This window comes from Haliotis asinina, chromosome 8, assembly GCF_037392515.1.
Source record: "Haliotis asinina isolate JCU_RB_2024 chromosome 8, JCU_Hal_asi_v2, whole genome shotgun sequence".
NCBI classification, from domain to species: domain Eukaryota; kingdom Metazoa; phylum Mollusca; class Gastropoda; order Lepetellida; family Haliotidae; genus Haliotis; species Haliotis asinina.
In genome coordinates, this window is record NC_090287.1 from 49,899,972 (window position 1) to 49,919,651 (window position 19,680).

A 19,680-nucleotide genomic window follows, 5' to 3' on the forward strand; every position below is an offset into this window, starting at 1 on the left:
ATGCCGTAAATAACAACTTCACACAAAGTCATTGTGAAATATTCAGACACTGGGCCTGGCGCGTTGGTGATTTCTACCTGACCACTGGCAAATTTGCCAGATTTGTCAGAGGGTCAGACGCTATTTGTAAACACTTATATTTAGTAGTGACTTGTTTCTACAATACATTGCAGCATTTATTTTGGAATGTGATCTTGTAAGGCCACTGTGGACTAAACTAGAAGGTTGGCTAATCGAAAAAGCTCAAATAGAATTTCATTTTAATAAAGAAAGGATTTTCATTGTTTTTTCAGAGAGAAACAATGATCCACTAAACAGAATCATCTTGATTTTCAAAGAGATTGTATTTGAACATAAACAGAAGTGATTACCAACCTTCTGAACATTGATATTATTGCTAAATGTGCTGCTGAAATGTCAAATAGAATTGATATGTTTTACAAATTTTGATTTTCATGTCATTCTCTGTTCATGTAATTGTATTGTGTGATTGATACCTGAAATAAAAGTTTAAATAAAAAAAAAATAAAAAATTGTTTACTTATCAATTGGGTAAAACTTAAGAAAAAATGAATAGCTGCTGAAACCAATAGATCAAACTATAGATGGCAATTAGGTCGCTCAGCTAGGTATGGGAACAGAAAGTTGACTCATCTGGCATGAAAAGCATGCACTGCCAACTGGTGCAAGGGGCCATTCCAAAGATATTTTGTGCTTTGTCGTGTGTGTTGAATATGTCTCATCTATTGATTACATGTCTTTCTTTCATGAAGTTTATGTTAAAAATATATGATACTTGATACCCTTAGAAAAGCATCGTATTAAATGTCTCAAAATATACAAGTGGCATGACCACCCAGAGATCAACATGACTCGATATTATTTGTAAATTGTACTCATACACCATTTATTTCCCCAGTTCAATTCCCCTAAAGGATTATCACATCTTAGCTGATATCTCTAGCCCTGATATCTCGTCTGCAACACCTGTCCAAGTTTTGCTTTTGAGATAACCCCCTCCTATATGTTTCTTTTTATAGTGATAATTAAATTCCATGCTAGCTATGTCCATAATAGTTTCAGCATTTGTATGACAGCTGTTGTGGATGATGATACTAAGTGTAATTTATGAATGGGCATTTAAAAAAGTGCCCTTTAAAATACAATATCATGCACACTGATTTGCATAAGGCCATAGTCTGTTCCAGATAAATCGCTTTCGACTTTGAAAAAATCTGCATTGCTCATTTCTGCACTAATCTCTCCTCAGTAAAGTCCTTTTTTCAGGTTTCCTATCTCTCTACCAGTGGAACTGTAGTTAGGCTGAACTTATTTTAAAAGATATTTCACACTTTTGTATATCAACAACATAAATTGTTGAGATAAATGTGAAAACACAGTTTTTGTCTATTTCTGACTGTACTTTAATTATTACTGCTGTTTGATACCCAGATTCAGGTAAGAATGGATCTTTACTAACCCATGCTTGTAAGAGGCAACTAATGGCATCAGGTGGTGAGGCTGGCTGACTGGGTGGACACATGTCATCGTATCCCAATCATGTAGATTGATACTTATCTGTTGACCTCTGGATTGTCTGGTCCAATCCCAATTATTTCCAGACAGTTCGCCTGCTGATATATTGGAATAAAACTATACTCACTGCTGTTTAAGCAGTTGTTGCTTACTTTTGGCATGGGGAAGTATTTTTATCCTGTACAATTTCAGTACTGTTGTGTTTCAGATTTAAGCAGGAGGTTTCATTGTTTGCATTGCAGGATTTTGGTGATGGGGGTGCCTTCCCAGAAATTCATGTCGCTCAGTATCCACTTGGGATGGGTTTGAAGGAAACCACATCAAATTCTTTGGCTGTGTCACTTGATCAGCATGGAAAGATCAAGTATGATGCCATTGCCAGACAAGGACATGGCAAAGAAAAGGTGAGCAGACATAAATATAAATGCTCATGTGTGATCTTAGAATAGTGTGTCGTTTCTGCAATTAGAATTATTTCAGTGATTATACTGCCAGTATAATTGGAACATTTTATGATTTTAATCAAAGTTTGAAGGGACATAGTTTAGCATTTTTAACATTAAATTTTAGAAAAATCAACAGGACATATATGATGACTGTCAGATTAGGCCCAAGAAATTGTGCTGATCTGATAACTTGGATGTAAGCAAGACAAACATGTGTTAGTACTTATCTGTGGCCTTGTGATTCGTAATGATAAATATGGACTAAGCACATCTTTGTCTGAAATATTGTCTAGGCTATTTGCTCATACACTGTTTCGTGCCAGTGTTACTGTATTAGGTAATATTACATGTATTTGCTGTCAGTGCATCTGTGAATGAGATGGTGCACATATTTTATGTTCTGTTTCACCCTAGGTGATACATTCCCGTCCTGGTGACTTGGTACCAAAGATGATTGATGAGGATGATCCTGATCTGCAACGGCCAGATGAAGAAGCTATTGAGGACACCACAGAGAAGACCAGGCAGGCATTATCCAAGCTGGTATCCAGCAAGATATCAGCTGCCATGCCAGTCCGGCATGCAGAGAAACAGGCTCCTGCTCAGTATATCAGGTACTGTTGACAAGCTCATGAATATTTCCATTGACTGTTGTTTAAACGAGTTAATTTTCCTTATCCTGCTTAGTATGCTTATCTCCTCCCTCTATGCAAAGATACTGGAACACTTGAAATCCCATGAAGTTCACTTCAAATTGCAGAGGACATACAATATACTCACCCCTCGGCAGCCGCCCTTTCCCGCCAATATGGTCACATGACCAACCATGCTTGTCACTCTCTCCTTCATCACCCAACTACGGCTGGAGGCACTTTTGGTCTGGATATGGTGATCAATATTTGCTTATATATCAGGACTATGATCTAAATTGTGTCGTAATCAGTTTATGGATTGTAATTATCATCATCAGTTTGTAAAATTATTGCTGAAACTTATAAATTTTCATGTGTTTGGGACACATTTTTTCAATTTTGACTTGGTATTAGTAGATGAAATCATGCTTCCAGCATGCTTCCAACTGACCCATGAAGGTCCCGAGGTAGAATAGGCCTTCAGCAACCCATGCTTGCCATAAAAGGCGACTATGCTTGTCGTAAGAGTTGACTAATGGGATCGGTTGGTCAGGCTCGCTGACTTGGTTGGCACATGTCATCGGTTCCCAGTTGTGCAGATCGATGCTTATGTTGTTGGTCGTTGGATTGTCTAGTCCAGGCTTGATTATTTACAGACTGCCGCCATATAGCTGGCATATTGCTGAATGCGGCGTGAAACTAAACTCACTCACTCACTCCAGCATAAACTACAACTGTCGGCAGTTGATTCACATGTAGCATGTCCTTCATGCAAACCTATTTGTTCTTCCACTATTCGCTGTGAACTTTGCAATAATATTTAGTTCCAACTTAGTTCAAAGGTGCACTAAGGACAAACAGCATAATCTCTCGCTAGCCATGTCTAAATCAGTTGAGTCTGCATCTAGTAACTGTACATTGTTAACAGCTGACATAATTTTAGTGATCAGCCTGATGTACCCAGGGGGCATGGTAGAGATACAGGTGATACTTCGTCTTGATCACAGAAGAGGGTGTTGTCAGAATCAGGATCTTCTCAACCTAAGAAGTTTCAGTTGTTATAATCTAAGACTAAGTCTTCAACTTCTAGATCTGCACTGAAACTACACTCCACAGCTTCTATGAAGTCCTTCAGCAATGAGATAATTCCACCGATGAACGTCATAGCTATGACGAACCTCCACTATTACTTCCTGAGGTACAGATCGTCAGCTCTCTTCATGCAACAGTTAACCACTCATAGGATGAACCTGATGGATTGCCATTTTGAAGAGGAACGGAAACGCCGTTCAGCAGCTACAACTACAGTCACCCTTCATGATGGTTCGCTGACTGCATTAGGTCCGTCGGATGAAGAGAATGCATCATATGCTTGCTCCCGTTCATGAAAACCATTGACTAAATCTTCACTTCACAATATTGATGATACTCATTCCATTGACTCACTGAGTGCCTGCAGGAATAAGCGTAGGCATTCAGAGAATGTTAGTCATTCCTGGAAGATAATTAGTTAGGAGGTCTGTGATGACACTCATAGGACATCAGCTTCCATGCACGAATGCACTTGAGAAATGACAGAGATAGACATCATTGATCTCCATCATCGATCTCCATCATCGGAGGAAGCCTCTTCTCAGACTCAGAGATCACGTCTTGGAACATGAATGGATTGGACTTAGCCTCTCTGTCAAAAGATTCCAACAAATCTCACACCTTTGTCGATGACATGAACCTCCACGTAAAGGCATGTCACATCTCAGGTGCACAAAATGTCTTTGCCGACACGCTGTCATGCCCACTTCAACCATCTCCAGCAAAATGGATGCTATACTGAGGGACTTTTCGACTCATCAGTCAGACATTCAGATCCCCACAAATAGGTTCAACAAGCAGATACCAACATTTATTGGTAGCGTGAGCAACAGAAGCTCTCAGCATTTCATTGGAAAGACTGAAAGTTTACATGTTCCCCCCACTCCAGTACTTATACCAAAAGTCATCAGGAAGATAAAACAGATGATGCTGATGATTTTGGCCTTATTGGCCAGCCAGTGAGAGATTGGTTCCCAGTACTCATTGAGGAACTGGGACAACCAATACTGCCACTACCAGAGTGGAAAAACCTAATCGTCCATCCGCACACCAAACAAGCACACGACAGTCTAACATTGTTCCAACTTCATGTGTGGATCATATCAAGGCCTGCTTAAAAAATCGAGGATATTCTACTAGAGATTCAAAGTCAGTTACCCCAGCTCTATGTAGATCTACCCTACTTTATACAACGGTAAATGGATGCGGTTTGAAAGATATGCCAGAAAGAAAGGCTTCACTGCAATGAAGGCCACACATCCTCAAGGAGCGGACTACTTATGTCATCTACGATGTACCAGAAAACTGAAAGGTTCTTCACTCTCGACATACTTAGCAGCACTCAGCTCTTTTATCACCATGAAAACAGGATCAAGCTGACTAGAGTACCTGAACTACTTGCCTTACTACAATCATTCAAGCTGGAAGATCAACAACTCAGGTATAATGCAACAGCTTAGTACACAACACCATGAGTGATGTCTACGAGCCACTAGACCGTAAATCTCTTGAATTATTGACACAGAAAGTGGTGTTTCTACTTGCCCTAGAAACAACGGCACAGATGTCAGAAATACATGCTCTGGACTTCAGTCACACACGATTCAACACCAATCATCATGAGATTGTAATGTAGGATTGAGATGGGATTTTATCACCAAAAATCAACTGCCTGGACAACTGGACAGACAATTCCACACCCAGGCATTATCTACAGTTGTTGGGCCACATGATACACAGGATTTATCATTATGTCAGAGCATTGACTCCAATGTACTAAGACAAGGAAACCACTTTTCAAGCACCTATTCATCCCATTATCGACTGAGACGCCTATGAAAGTATCCCATAACACTATCTCCATATGGATGAGAGGCATTATACCGAGGGAGTACAAAGTAGCAGGACTCAAACTTCCATGAGCTTCCAATCGACATAAGCCTTGGCGTTGACTTACTCTACATGGAAACTGCTTGCGAACAACTATAAAGGAGGGCTTCTCTTTGAAATCAAATACAGTGTTTACACACCACTGCCTACGGGACATCGCTGTGTAGGATGTCACTGGCATTCACCGATTTGGGCCACATGTCATAAAACAAGTAACAGTTCCACAAAGGTGCTGAGTTTCACTCGCCTTTTTATCACCCTTTTACCCTAGACCAAGACGCTCTGTGGAGAATATGGTTGAGAGTCCATGCACATGTCTTGAAAAGGCTAGCATGAGTGATTGTGACCCAGTACTCGTAATGAAGATACTTGTACATGAAGAAGGATCGCAACTGGTCTTGATGGAAATCTTGACATACAGTTGGGTTAGACACTAGCAGGATGCTAGCTGATCTATATACAGGGATTTGGGACAGAGAACTTTGACAATAGGCCATTTTCAGGATTATTAGCTATTTCCTGTATTTTCTGTGGGCCACTGCTCCTGTATCAGTAGTAAATATCAAAATTTTGAGGGGCCATTTTTAATTCAGATGTGGATAATGGCCCATAGCATGTGCCTTTCCCAATCCCTGCATATAGTATCACATTCCAGTCAAGGAATGCTTCAAGGAAGACAAGTTTAACTGGGTGTGATCCCTCTCATCCCACAGATGAATATTGGAAGATTAGGACCAAACTATCACTGTTATAATTCCTGAAGTGGGTAAGTACTGGATGTACTTATGTAGCAGTCAACAGAATCCAGTGTGGCCTGACCCACCACTGTTTTCATCAAATTCTATAAGCATTATAAGCATGACTCAGGCGTCAAGCCCTCCCAATGGCCCCTCTCCGACACACTGAATTCACAGTAATTATCATGTTGAGATTCAGAGAGAGTGGCAAGGATGGCTGGGCATGTTACCCAGTTGTCGGGAAAGGAGGGGTGAGTGTATTGTACATCCATGAAGGGAACTTCAAGGGATTTCACTATCTTTGCACAGAGGGATTAGATAAGCATGATAAGCATGTCAGGATAAGTATAAAATATCAATATATTTAAAAAATTACATAATGGCTGTTATACTTAAAGTTCTTGGGAGTTCTTATGGATATAGGATGTGGTAAATCTATTTGAACCACTGTTCTTGAATGTTTCAGGTATACCCCATCACAGCAGGGTGTGGCATTCAATTCCGGGGCCAAGCAGAGGATCATCAGGATGGTGGAGGTGCAGAAAGATCCTATGGAACCACCAAGATTTAAGTATGAGAGTTTTTGGTGTTATTGTTGTATATGGTTTTGTTTTCAGGAGTGTTGACCCCAGAAAAGCAAGTAATTCAAATGAAAACAAGTACCACTTTTGGGATTCTTTCATATTCCAATACAAATACTCTTGATGTTGATAATAAAAGTGATTTAGAAGCACTCTGGTTTCTGAGCACTGTGTGTCTGATAGAATGATACTGATGTTGAATATTGTTCTGTCAATACAGATAAGCCTATTCATATTTCAGAGTAAACAAGAAGATCCCCAGGGGTCCTCCTTCACCCCCAGCACCTGTGATGCACTCCCCTAACAGAAAGGTAAGTATTCAGATATAGGCCCTCAATTAGGATATGAAACTCTGAACATTTTCAGCCAGACCCTAGCCCTGCCAGCCCTGACAAAAACTTTCCTGGCCGCAAATAATTTAGTTTGACAAGCCCTAAAATTTATTAACTTTGAAATCGCTATGATATCATGATATGTTATCAATTTCTTCTCTTCAGGTTACTGTAAAGGAACAACAAGAATGGAAGATTCCTCCCTGTATCTCTAACTGGAAAAACAACAGAGTAAGTAATTGATTGCCATGTAGGCATCTTGGTACCATTACACCTTCATTATAAATTTCTTGAGTTCCCTGCTGTTTCTAAAAGTGACGTAAAACCAAACTCTCTGAGTCATGTCTTATGTCTCCATAAATCCTCAGCATTCACACTTCAGAGATTTTTGCCTTAAGCATTGTTAACTTGAAACATGAACTAACTGCTGAAAATACAAATGACTCAATATTCAACATAGTCAGTTTTATGCCTTTCTGTTTGTTTGGATTATGTTCAACAGTTCAATATTTTGTTCATTTTCAGGGTTATACTATACCTCTTGACAAACGTCTGGCTGCTGATGGCCGTGGTTTGCAGGGAGTTCACATCAATGAGAATTTTGCCAAGTTAGCTGAAGCTTTGTATATTGCCGATAGAAAAGTGAGTCTTCTTATGTCCATATCCCTCTTTAGCTTCAGGCTTGCATGTCAGCATACTGATGAACAATGTTTATAGTATAAGACCCACACTGTGTTTAGTTTGAACTGTATATATTAGTATCTCTTTCTTCTATCCCCTGGTGATTCAAGATTTCATTGTGGCATGCATGGTCTGCAAATCCTTCAAAATGGTCTGTATAATGATCTGATCATGTGGAAAGAATGTTGAGAAGTCCACTTCAAAGGAAGAAAAAGAGCCACATTTAATAACAAACATGAATGTTAGTTGTGGTTATATTTGTCTGATGAAAGATTAAGGACTGGTGAAAGCTGGAGTATTGTTGACGTGTGTAATGTTGCGTTCACTCACACACATGTGAGAATGCTGGTCATTAACACTCATCTCAAAACATTTTTGAGGTTACAGATCCTTTTCTATCAGAAAGCATGTGGGTTTGTACTTCTGTGTGCCTATGTAGCATTGAATGTGTTCCAGGCCAGAGAGGCAGTTGAGATGAGAGCTCAGATTGAGAAGAAGATGGCGCAGAAGGAGAAGGAGAAGAAGGAGGAGAGCCTCCGAATGCTCGCCCAGAGGGCAAGGGAGGAGCGGGCAGGAATACGCAGAGCTGATGGTGAGAAATACATGCTGTGGTTTGCATGTAGGCAACAGCATACACTCAAGATTTATTTTCTGGACATTTGAAACAATGCAAGTGAAAATGCCAGAAATTCATGTAATGAGACATGAAATTGCAGAAGGTCCTCTGCAGACAAATATACCCTTGTATCAGTGATAAGTGACATTACTTAAGATCCATTTGATCCATTACTTAAGATTTACAATACAGTAAAATACTTTTTTAACGAACTACAAGGGACCACAGAAATCAGTTCATAATATGTCCGTAGTTCACTATTCATGAAAATCCATTGAAAGAACAATAAAACACTATACAGTACAACACATTCCTACCCGTTTATTCAAGGCTTTATTCATTCATATTACGTTCTTTTCACTACAAAGTCAGTAATCTTACTCTGGGCACGCTTGGCCAACTGCATACGTCCCACAGCCTTATTCAAGTCTGCTTGCGAATCGAAAGAAGACATGTCAGTTGTCTTCTGTGACACAAGAAAGTTTGTAGTGCCATATTGGCTTCTGTGGGGATTGCAAATCAGTTCACTATAGCCATCAGTACATTATAGAGAATTTGTTTTTCACGTCTCTTTTATATGATAATATACAGAGATTACTTCAGGACTTTTAAAACAGTTCGCTGTAGCCATCAGTTCGTATTATCCGTGTTCGTTATAAAAGCATTCTACTGTATTTTCTTTTGGTGGTTGGAGAAGGGGACACCATTGTATATATTTATTGGTCTACATCAAGTCCCTTCAGAACATTTTCACTTGTCTCAGACTAGTCCAGTGGCCATGTCTTTCCCTGTAAGGTTAGGGTTTTTTTGATGTAATAATTATTAACTTACCTTACCATAGGTCTTATGCATATTATCTCAAGCTTTTATTAAACGGGATCTGACATTCGTTCACTCGCCATTCCCCAGAATGGCTACCTCATGTATTGACGAATGTATATGCAAGGAAGAGACATGATCTCTGTACCCACGCAAGCGAGGGTCATCTAAAAATCACTTTTACTTCAAGCATCCCTCTGTTCGGACATTTGTCATTAAAGTTGTTACTCTTCATCAGTTGGTCTGTTTTCTATTCCTTATTTTATGTGTGCGTAAAGATGAAGTTTTCTTCACTTACCTGGCTACCTCGTGGTCATTTCGACCTGCGTGTTTTCTGCGTCGTCTCTTTGTTGTACAGTTGTTTGTGGAGTTTGCAAGTCCTTTGACTTTCCTCTCCTTTGTACTCCGTATTACAGCCATTTTTTATCATTATGGCTGGTATGTTTTGCTGTTTTTGTAGCGCGTTTCGCTCGCCTTGTGGGGGCAGCCATCATGGTTGTCTCTCCTGGCTGCCTTGCATACTGGGTCGTACTCATTGTATATACACTTTTTGTGTAGGGGTTTTTGTTAACGTAATATTTTTACGTTCTTCTTTTTGTGCATGTTACAGTTTCTGTGCATGACTCAGTCCAGTATTTGTAAAGTCCAGAAATCGGCCAAGGACCCGCACCCCTGGTGTCCTGATTGTGCAACTATATCGCGCACCTTGGACCAGCATTGCCATCATTGTGCACCACTGTCGACAACCAATTTCAAGACCTTTTTTGCGGTCAAGAGGAAGCATTTCACACAGCACGGATGAAAGATATCCTCTCCAGCATCGTCTTTGGATCATGATCATCGGTCCTTGATACTTCGAATCAGCGTCCTCCTTCAGCATCAGCGTCAGCGTCAGTGATTCCGCAGGAGTCAGCAGCGACTGTGTCGTGGTGGCCGGATCATCATCTATCCGGCGCCATCGTTCACTTGTCAAGGCCTGATGCGCTTACCCATCCGGAGGTGCAGAAACTTCTATGTTTTTTGCTTATGCCTAGTGTTAACCCAACGCCAATACCAGTGCTGATGACTACATATGCCTCTGCTGACTCTACTATGATATCTCCCGTTGCTCCCGATATTGTTCCAGCACCGACTCTTATGTTTAGCGCCTTTGCCTAAACCGTCCAGTATGCCAGCACCGATACCTACACCGGTTTTGACGCCAGCGGCTACTCTGAGCTCATCCTACCGAATCCCTAGTGTCTCTCATACTATCTCGTAGGGAGGAGGATCTGCAGCGCCAATAAGTGGAGGAGAGACCTCGTCGCTTTGAAGCTGAATGAATGCTCACGGCATTCCAGGAGATCTCATTCAAGGGCTGCAAGAACGACGTCTTTGAGATCTCGTTCAAGGACTCCAAGACGTTGTCATTCTCGTAGCCTCCAGCAGAGCCGATGTCAGCGCTCAAAGTCAAGATCCCGTTCTCAGCGACAATCTTCTGAGGGGAAAGACGCTCTAGACCTCTTACTTGGGGGAAGCATCACCACAGATCTTGTCTACAGGGAGGACTCTCGTCCATTGTCTACTCCGCAGGATGTGTTCCTACCTTTGTCTCCCCAGCACTTGGCTTCACATGCCGTCTCTTGGGAGGATTCAGATGAGCGGTTCTTCTCTCCTAACTATGATGAGGAGATGTTAGAAGATACAGATGTGGAGGCACTAATTTACCACCTTTGGCAATATATGAGTGGATCGCTGATAGGCTTCTGGACTGCCCATCACCGTCTACTAACAATAATGACCCGTCTGGTATTAGACTGTCCCTGGAACTTTTGATACTGCCACATCCTATGGTTGCCAATGCTGTTGCTTTCTTAGATGCTGATTTCTCCAAGTTGTTGCTCAATCCATACTATCAAAGCTCCTAAATCAAGGAAGGCGGAATGTAAAGTTCATAGCCTGATTTTGCCGATACTGGCGCTATGTTGGATGAGTCATTGAAATGTTTATCAGGTTCACCCCAGCCGTCGTACCAGGTTCAAGACTCCAAATTGGCAGCTATCAATACAGAGTTAAAGCGTATGTTGAAGCCTATTTCAGTACTTGCTTCGGCCATTTCAGTGGCGCCTTGTGGGACCTCTTGGAGTATAACGCTTCCAGGATTGAACATTTATCAACGCTTTTTCATTGGCAAGGAAAAGTGCTACATGATTTGCTTGCGCACTTACGAGTTTCTCTTTCTATGTTTGAGGTGCTAGGCTCTGCTTTTCGTGGTAAACCAGCGACAAGAGGCAGGGTAAATGCTGTTATGTCCCTCGTACACAGGTCATATGTACCTCCTTTGCCAGAGGCCGCGGATGTGGGAGGAGCGATGCTGAGGGTCAGCGACGACAACAAGAGGGTGCCCGTGAGACTCCCGCGACACCTGGTAGGGGTAGGGGCAAGCGCCCTTACTCTGGCCATTGAAGGTTCGGACTTCCACGACTGGGTCCTCCCGCTCCCAGTCGTGCCAGTTCGCCCAACTCCTGAAGGCGGGAGACTAGGGATCTTTTGGCCTGATTTGGAAAGCCTAGAGAATCCCTTTTATTACCAACATCCTGAGGACCGACTACAGATTGCCAATCACCATGTCCCCTCCGCTGACGTCGATGCCCCAGTCAAGCGTGTTATCTCAGGTACAACACACTCTGTTAGCAGAAAACATCTTATCTTATTAACAATCTTATTAACCGAACACACAATACAGACAGTGCGAGATCCCCATCAGTCCCCAGGGTCTACTCACCCATCTTTTTAGTACCAAACAAAGATTCAGACAAGATGTGCATGATACACAACATGGCAGCATTCAACAGACTTTATCTTCTGGAATCACCTCATTTCCGCGTGATATCACTGGAGCAGATTCGGGCCAAACTAGCCAGACCTGTGTCGTGGCTAGCCAGTCTGGACCACCATGATGCACACCTTCACGTACCAATTTACCATCGTCACAAGAAGTTCCTAAGGGTTGTGTTCGGCTGTTTCAATGATTTCTGCTGCCTCATGTTCGAGCAGAAGATCTGCAGGCCAGAATCCTTCTGCCTTTACATCTCCATCCATATCTCCGCTGGTGGATAGACGAGTTGAATGTATGCGTCAGAGTTTCTTTGACCAACTGCACCTCACGACCACGAGTTATTCGTCAACGCATCTCTTCAAGGCTGGGGTCAGATGCCAAACGAGACTGGCATATAAACAACCTGGAATTTCAAGCAGTTATCCTAGCAGTATGTCATTGGATGCCCCATCTAAGGAATTCCACTCTGTTGATTTCATCCGATATCCACTGTCCTATGGATGATTAGCGACAACCAGGTCACAGCAGCTATTTTACCAGATGTTTCAGTTAACCGGACATCTGGACGACAGCAACATCGTAGCAAAGGCTCAAGCCTTTCATTTGTTGTGCCTCAGTCACTGTCACCCCCTGATAGACCTATTCGCGACCAGTCTCAATCGGCAATTGCCTCTGTTCGTGTCTATTCTACGCGTGTAGCTAAAGTCGTAGCTTTGGCTCAACAGGTGTCAACTAGATCCTTGTATGACAACAGATGGTCTTTTGAGAAATTTTGTCGTCTGAAATCAATAGATCCATTAAAAGTCTCTCCTCAGATGATAGCTGAGTTTCTTGTTTTCCTTCATAAGTCCAGACACCTTAAGGGCAGTACTATTGGGACATACGGATCAGCCTTGAATTTAGTTTTGGCAGTGGAATCTGACATGCAAGTTTCTAAGGTGCCAGAACTTATTGCTATGCTCAAGGCATTCAAGCTGGAAGACCAGAAAGTCAAGCTGCGCCCTCCAGCTTGGGATAACATATTGTACTGCGGCACGTTAGAGGTTCTTCCTATGAACCTTTGGATAAGACCTTTGGATAAGGCTCTGGATGTCACCCGTATCCGATTTGAGCAATCTTGACATGGCCGTGTGCATCTAGGTTTATTGTAGGACTTTATTGCAAAGAATCAACTTCCTGGCCAGCCAGACAGGACGTTCTCTCTTCCTCCTCTCTCTTCAATCTTGGGGCTTAACGACATGGAGGAAGAGGTTCTTTGCCCACTCAGAACACTGAGGTTGTATATTGCAAGATCGGCTTCCAGAGGGCACTCTAGGAAAAGGCTATTCATCCCTTTTTCCTCATCTGCTAAGGGGGAAGTCAACAAAAACACTGTGTTGCTTTGGCTCTGTCAGATCATTTTGTCCGCCTACAACGCTGAAATATTTTTCACCCTACGACTAACAATCCACATGAAATTAGAGTGCTAGCAGCCTCCACCATGACCGTACACAGAAACTGCATTGTCCCAGCCATAATGGAAGGCTGCTTTTGCAAGTCGTCTACAGTCTTCACCAGTCATTATCTGAGGAACTAGGCTGTTGCCCAGCAACTCACCCGGCCAGCTGCCCATTTGGTCTCATGGATAACTCTCACCTTTTGGGAGTTTTGGTTTTCCTTCGGGTTCCTTGAGTTACTTGCTATCTCAATGTCAGGATGAGCCTGTGACTGCATTCAACTTGCTTCTGGATCCCTTATGGCATGTGGTCTGAGTTTTTTGGGATGGTCCTTTTGGAGCACCGCCATCCTTCTGTCAAAGTCATATGCATAAGACCTAAGGTAAGGTAAGTTAAAAATTTATTATATTCTAAACATTTTAGATATTTAAATACTTACCGTCCCTCCCAACGCTGGATGCTCCTCCCCTTTCAGTAAAAGTGATTTTTGTACAGAGATCACGTCACTTCCGTGCCGAAGGTAGCATTCAGGGGAATGGCGAATCAACGACTGTCTGATCTTGTTTAAGTGAAGCTTGAGGTAATATGCATAAGACCTATGGTAAGGTAAATATTTTAATATCTAAAATATTTAGATTTTGATAATATTTTTCTTCAGAACGTGACGAAGAAGAAGCTGAGAGAAATGAACTGAGAAGAGACAGACAAAAGGAGAGGCAGAGAGACAGGAATCTAGCTAGGGCAGCCCCAGATAAGAGGTAACAGTCAGATGAACTGAATTTATTCATATTAAATCTTAATTATGGAATGGTTGTTGAAATTATGGTTATACCAGAATAAGTGATTTTTTATGTGAACTCAAATTTGAGCATAGAGGTTTTCACATATCAATGATATGGTTACTTCTGTGTTGTGCAGATCTCGCATTCAGAAGGAACGTGAACGTGACATCAGTGAGAAAATTGCTCTGGGATTGCCTAATGCTGGAGGATCTCAAGAAACACAGTTTGATCAAAGACTCTTCAACACAAACAAGGTATGTGAAAGTACAGAATTAACAGCTTTGTTTAAGCATGTTTTGAACTTAAGTTCATGGCGCAAACAGTTTCGTATTCACATATTTTTTAAGTATCTAAGGTGTTATTGTTGAAAAGTTAACATGGTGCATACCAATGAATATATCATGATAGAGATGTTATCAATGGAATCTATTATCTAGTACACACAAGGTAGTCTGTTATAATTTGTTGTTCTGTTGTCCCTGTATTTCTTTTGGAGGTCGTGCAATCAGTTTTCATTGTCAGTACCTTTCGATTCATTGTAATGGTAAAGCAGACCTGATTAACATGACCGTTATGAGTGAATATCAGTTTATGGTGACTTTTCTAAAGCAGGTTGGATGGGTCTTACACCATGTGTGTTTATGAGTTTCAGGCATATTTTTCTTTGATTTGTAAAATAATGAAAAGGAATTGTTTGTGATTTACAGATATATCTTGACTTCCTGTTTATTTGTTATTGTTGTTTGTTTTTTATTGTACTGGGAAGTACACTTAGCATCATGTGCCTCCCTCCCTCATCATATTACTATCTCATCAATAGTCTCAGAGCATATTGTTTGTGTCATGTGATATATCAGTATGGTGTTTCCAGGGTATGGACAGTGGCTTTGGTGATGATGAGGCATACAACGTGTACGACAAGCCATGGCGTGAGGAGAATAGCATAGGAAATCAGATCTACCGACCATCTAACAGGAAGGACAAGGATCTGTATGGAGAGGACTTTGACACCCTTATGAAACAGAAAAGGTCAGAATGATTGTTGTTCACCTCTGAGGTGAAGGTTGACTGTTGACTATCATTGCCCAGGGCTATAGGAGGGGGAGTCTTTATCCTTCAGATACAGTGGGCGGAAGGCTGACTGTTCACTTTCATCGTCCATGGTAAGGGGAAAGTCTTTGGCTAGCCTCCAAATGTTGTGAAGGGAATGCGAAAGTGTCTTTGGCTAGCTTTTATCTGTTCACTTCAGTAAAATAAATTTAAGGATAGAACACGGGTAGCGTCTAACTTTAGTTAAGGGAAACACAGTGGAAAATTTTGAGATTTATGGCTTTTCTTATATGAGCTCCAGTTGTGAAGCTAAGTCATGGTTTTAATTTAGTGTGTTCCTCATAATAATGGAGCAATAACACACAAATACACTTAAAGTAATGTGATACTATGAGAAATGATGCACTTTGTCAATTGGATATTTGAGTGGATGGTCAGAGTTTGATGAAGTATTGAGAAGAAAAGAAAATGGATTTGGTCATGAACAAAATGGCATAAGTGCTTGTTTATGATGTTTGATGTTGTTCAGGTAGTAAGGGTTAGCTTGTTTATTTTACAGATTTGTCCCAGACAGGGAGTTTGAGGGCACTGACAGAAGTAGGCGCCGTGATGGGCCAGTGCAGTTTGAACAGGATGTGGAGGAGGACTTGTTTGGTCTTGACAAATTCTTCACAGAGGCTAAGAGGGGTCAGAAGCGTGCTGGAGATGACTCTAGGTCTAGCAGGGACTATGAATCTAGCAAGAGCAAACAAAAGAGGAGAGAATAAGCTTTAAGAAGCAAATGGGAGTGAGAGCAAGACTTATTTCCACAAGCAGCATTGCAAATGTCATTAGCATACATGTTCCAGTTTTCAGTATGGATGAACAGGGATTAGTAACACATTCTCATTTGACTTCATCAGGTAGGACTTCAGGACTGTGTCATAGAGGGAAATATAATAACTGTATTTTCATACTAGTGGAGGAAAATGCTTTTTTGTGTCGGAATGGAATCCTGTATGTCCACTTCACATAGAGAAAAGTTAAATTGTCATTCATCAAGTTAAGATGCGCAGATACTGTCAGCTGTAATGAGTCGGTGTTAACTGAACCAAGTGATCAGATTGATCAAAAAAGTGTTAAATGATTCTTTACTTCAACATTTAATGTTTGTTTTCCTGACATTATGCCTTTTCAAGCAATTTTGTATTGTAAGATTGTCTTCAAACAGTGATTCAAATGAAACACTTAACGGACATTTAATCTTTTGTACTTTGTGTACTTCATTTATCTGGTTGTAAAATACCTTTCTAGGATGAAGAAAAAAAGAAAAGGGTGCTTTAAGAACCAGATTGAATAAGTACTTAGGTACATATCTATAATATACTGTACTAAGCACCTTGAGTTATTATATGTCAGATGGAAGCATGTGCAATGTATGTAAAATGACTTTCAGATTGTAAATTCACAATTGTTTTATCACTGTATAGAAGGAGATGTCTTGTGCTATTCCTGTCAGTAGTTTTGTGTGTATGTTTTTACCATGTTTCAAAATACATTTTACTGATAAGGGTATATTCAATAATTGAGAACATGAGGTTCAGTTAATTTTACTGAATAGCTGACATCATCCAAGACACAAGTGCCCAAAACAGTTTTTATTTCTCATGAAATTGTAACCCATGAAAATGATATTGTGAATAAACAAGTGAATGTACAATGCTTTTTGTGATATTGTTGGTCTGCTGTTCCGTTGTGACTATGAAAGGATTAGAAAAAGTTTTCTTGTAACACTCATGCAAAATTTTGTACACAGCTATTGTATACCTAAAAATATTTTATAATTATGGGAAGTGGGTGGATATGATTGATTTTGAACATGCGTGTGTGTGTGTGTGTGGAGCAGGGGGTGGGGTGGGGGGGGCTGTCATTCAGAGCCCACCGTGCAAATTTGAACCAAAAGAACTCCTAGGTTTGTTTTTTTTTTTGTGTGTGTGTGTGTTTTTATTCACTTTACTTGGGTAAAGTTCAACGGGATATATGGGTAGAATATATTGTAACAAATCGCATAGTAGAGAGGCAGACAGTACAATATGTTTCATATTGGAAATATCTGGATTGAACAGTATAGCTGATACATAGATGATACAGCAAATACAAGAGGCTCTTTTCTAGTTACACGACTGCAGCAATGACATTCCATTTTCTATAAAAGTGTTTCATGTTGACCGTTTTCGTATCGATAAATTTCTCTGTCCCATAAACGTCCTTTAATAATGCTCTGTAGATGGAAGCTGTGAAGCTGGGTTTGTGTCCTCTTATATTCATAACGAAGATGTGGCGCTTTGCTAATAGAATCATGTGGTTGAGTAAATGGTTTCCACTGCAACAGACTAAAATATCGTGGTTTGACGTTTCGTACGTTTTGCCAAGAAACTGGGTTGTGAAATTGTTAAATTCAGCCCAGAACATGTTGACGATTGGGCATTCAAGATATACATGGTAAATATGCTCGCTAGCTGAGCCACATGATGTACATAGGTCTTTGTCTACCAATTTCATTCTTAGTAGCTCTCGCTTAGTGTAAATGGCTCTGTGTAAAAATTTATATTGAAAATCTAAAAGTTTCGTGTCTTTCCTGGATTGTCTATACTGTGAAAATATGCTTTTCCAATTCAGTTCCCCGTTCCATTTGAGACACACGTTTGGGATGTTATAGTCAGATATGAGATTATCGTAAAACATCCTTGAGCCTTTACCAGGTTTGATCAAACCGTTCCAAGGAGAACACATTGATAACTTCAATGTATTCAAATTGTTTTTTGTCCGAATCACGTCTTTCCATTGTTTGGGTATACTAAGGATAACACGATTACCTTGCACAGTAACCTTGATGCCAGAATTTCTTTTAAGTTCTGCAAATATCTTTAATATAAACTATTCCACATTTAATCCAGTTATGAATGATCAAGTTTGACTGGTTACACTGGTGATTTAGCCATAGTGGTTGCATGAGTATTTCGTTAATATCGTTATTATCACACGCATATCTTTTAACATATCTATGCCAAGCATCAAGAGAGTCTTTCCAAAATGGATTTTTGACTTTATAGTGTGTAGAAATATTGCCTAGGAGAAGAAGGTTTTGCAAAGGGAAACCAGCAAGATCATAGTTCTTAGAATTAGAGATGTATCTTCAAGCATGAAAGTTTTAATGAGTCGACAAAGGTTTTCACATCGACCATTCTAAGACCACCTTCTTCGTACGTTCTCACTAAATTAGTTCGTTTTATTTTGTCAGTTTTGTCATTCCATATAAACTTGAAAAACAATCTGTTTAATTCAGTGATAAATGTTTTGGGGGATTAGGGAGATGAGAAGATGTGTACCATCGTGGATAAAGCTAAAGTTTTTACGACGGTTATTTTTCCAATCAACATTAAATTACGTCTTCTCCAATTACATAAAATTCTTTTTATATTTTCAAGTCTCTTCTTTGTATTGATTGTCCGTAGGTTTTCTAAATGAGCATTTAATTTGATTACCAATACGTCAAAGTTCCCATAATGCCAATCTAGCTTATACTCTTGAGATAAAACTATTTGACTACCTGCCATTGCACCTATCCATACTGCTTTCGTTTTGTCAATATTTATTTTCAAACCTGACATTTTATGAAAAGAGAGGAAAGGTTTCATAGCTTCATTAAGAGAACTTTCGGATCCGTCCAAAAACAATTCAGTGTCGTCTGCGTATTAACCAATAGTATGTTCGATGTCGTTTAACACAATTCCTTTTATTTTGTTGTTGTCTCTGATCATTATTCCTATTATTTCTGCTACCAATAAGAATAAATATGGAGATATGGATCACCCTGTCTACATCCTCTTTCGTTATCGAAAAACTCTGATAAATGACCGTTTTGTATCATACACGAGGATGCATTAGAAATCAGTATGTTAACCCATTTTTGAATGTTGCGTCCAAACCCGAACTTATCCAGGACCATCTTAATGAATGTTTTTGACACGCTGCCGAACGCTTTTTCAGAATCAATTAAAATGAGTAAACCTTTTATGTTTTGCCTTTTAGTTTCAAACAAAATGTCATAGAGAAGTCTGATATTTTCCGAAGTACATCTTCCAGGAATGAATCCAGTTTGATTTTTGTCTATGAGAACATTCAATGTTTTTTTAATCCTGTTTGTTATACAAGTACTTATAACTTTATGCAATGCATTTAAGAGGGATATG

General features: G+C 40.3%; 1 protein-coding gene across 2 annotated transcripts in view; it reads left to right on the forward strand.

The window, feature by feature from the left end:
* LOC137293473 (SNW domain-containing protein 1-like) overlaps positions 1–19,680 on the forward strand; it is a 123,154-nt gene that overhangs the window by 6,293 nt on the left and 97,181 nt on the right. Inside the window, exons 4-14 of one of the 2 annotated variants that reach the window (XR_010957482.1) lie at positions 1,779–1,940; positions 2,397–2,596; positions 6,800–6,904; positions 7,156–7,225; positions 7,412–7,477; positions 7,772–7,888; positions 8,384–8,519; positions 14,275–14,374; positions 14,535–14,652; positions 15,270–15,427; positions 16,008–16,274. Coding sequence is in view for 1 of the 2 variants with exons in the window: in XM_067824033.1 (XP_067680134.1) it covers positions 1,779–1,940; positions 2,397–2,596; positions 6,800–6,904; positions 7,156–7,225; positions 7,412–7,477; positions 7,772–7,888; positions 8,384–8,519; positions 14,275–14,374; positions 14,535–14,652; positions 15,270–15,427; positions 16,008–16,215 (1,440 nt within the window). In the remaining variant the exon portion in view is untranslated. Of the gene's footprint in view, positions 1–1,778; positions 1,941–2,396; positions 2,597–6,799; positions 6,905–7,155; positions 7,226–7,411; positions 7,478–7,771; positions 7,889–8,383; positions 8,520–14,274; positions 14,375–14,534; positions 14,653–15,269; positions 15,428–16,007; positions 17,148–19,680 lie in introns of those variants that run through there. The other variant, XM_067824033.1, reaches the window with a different exon arrangement.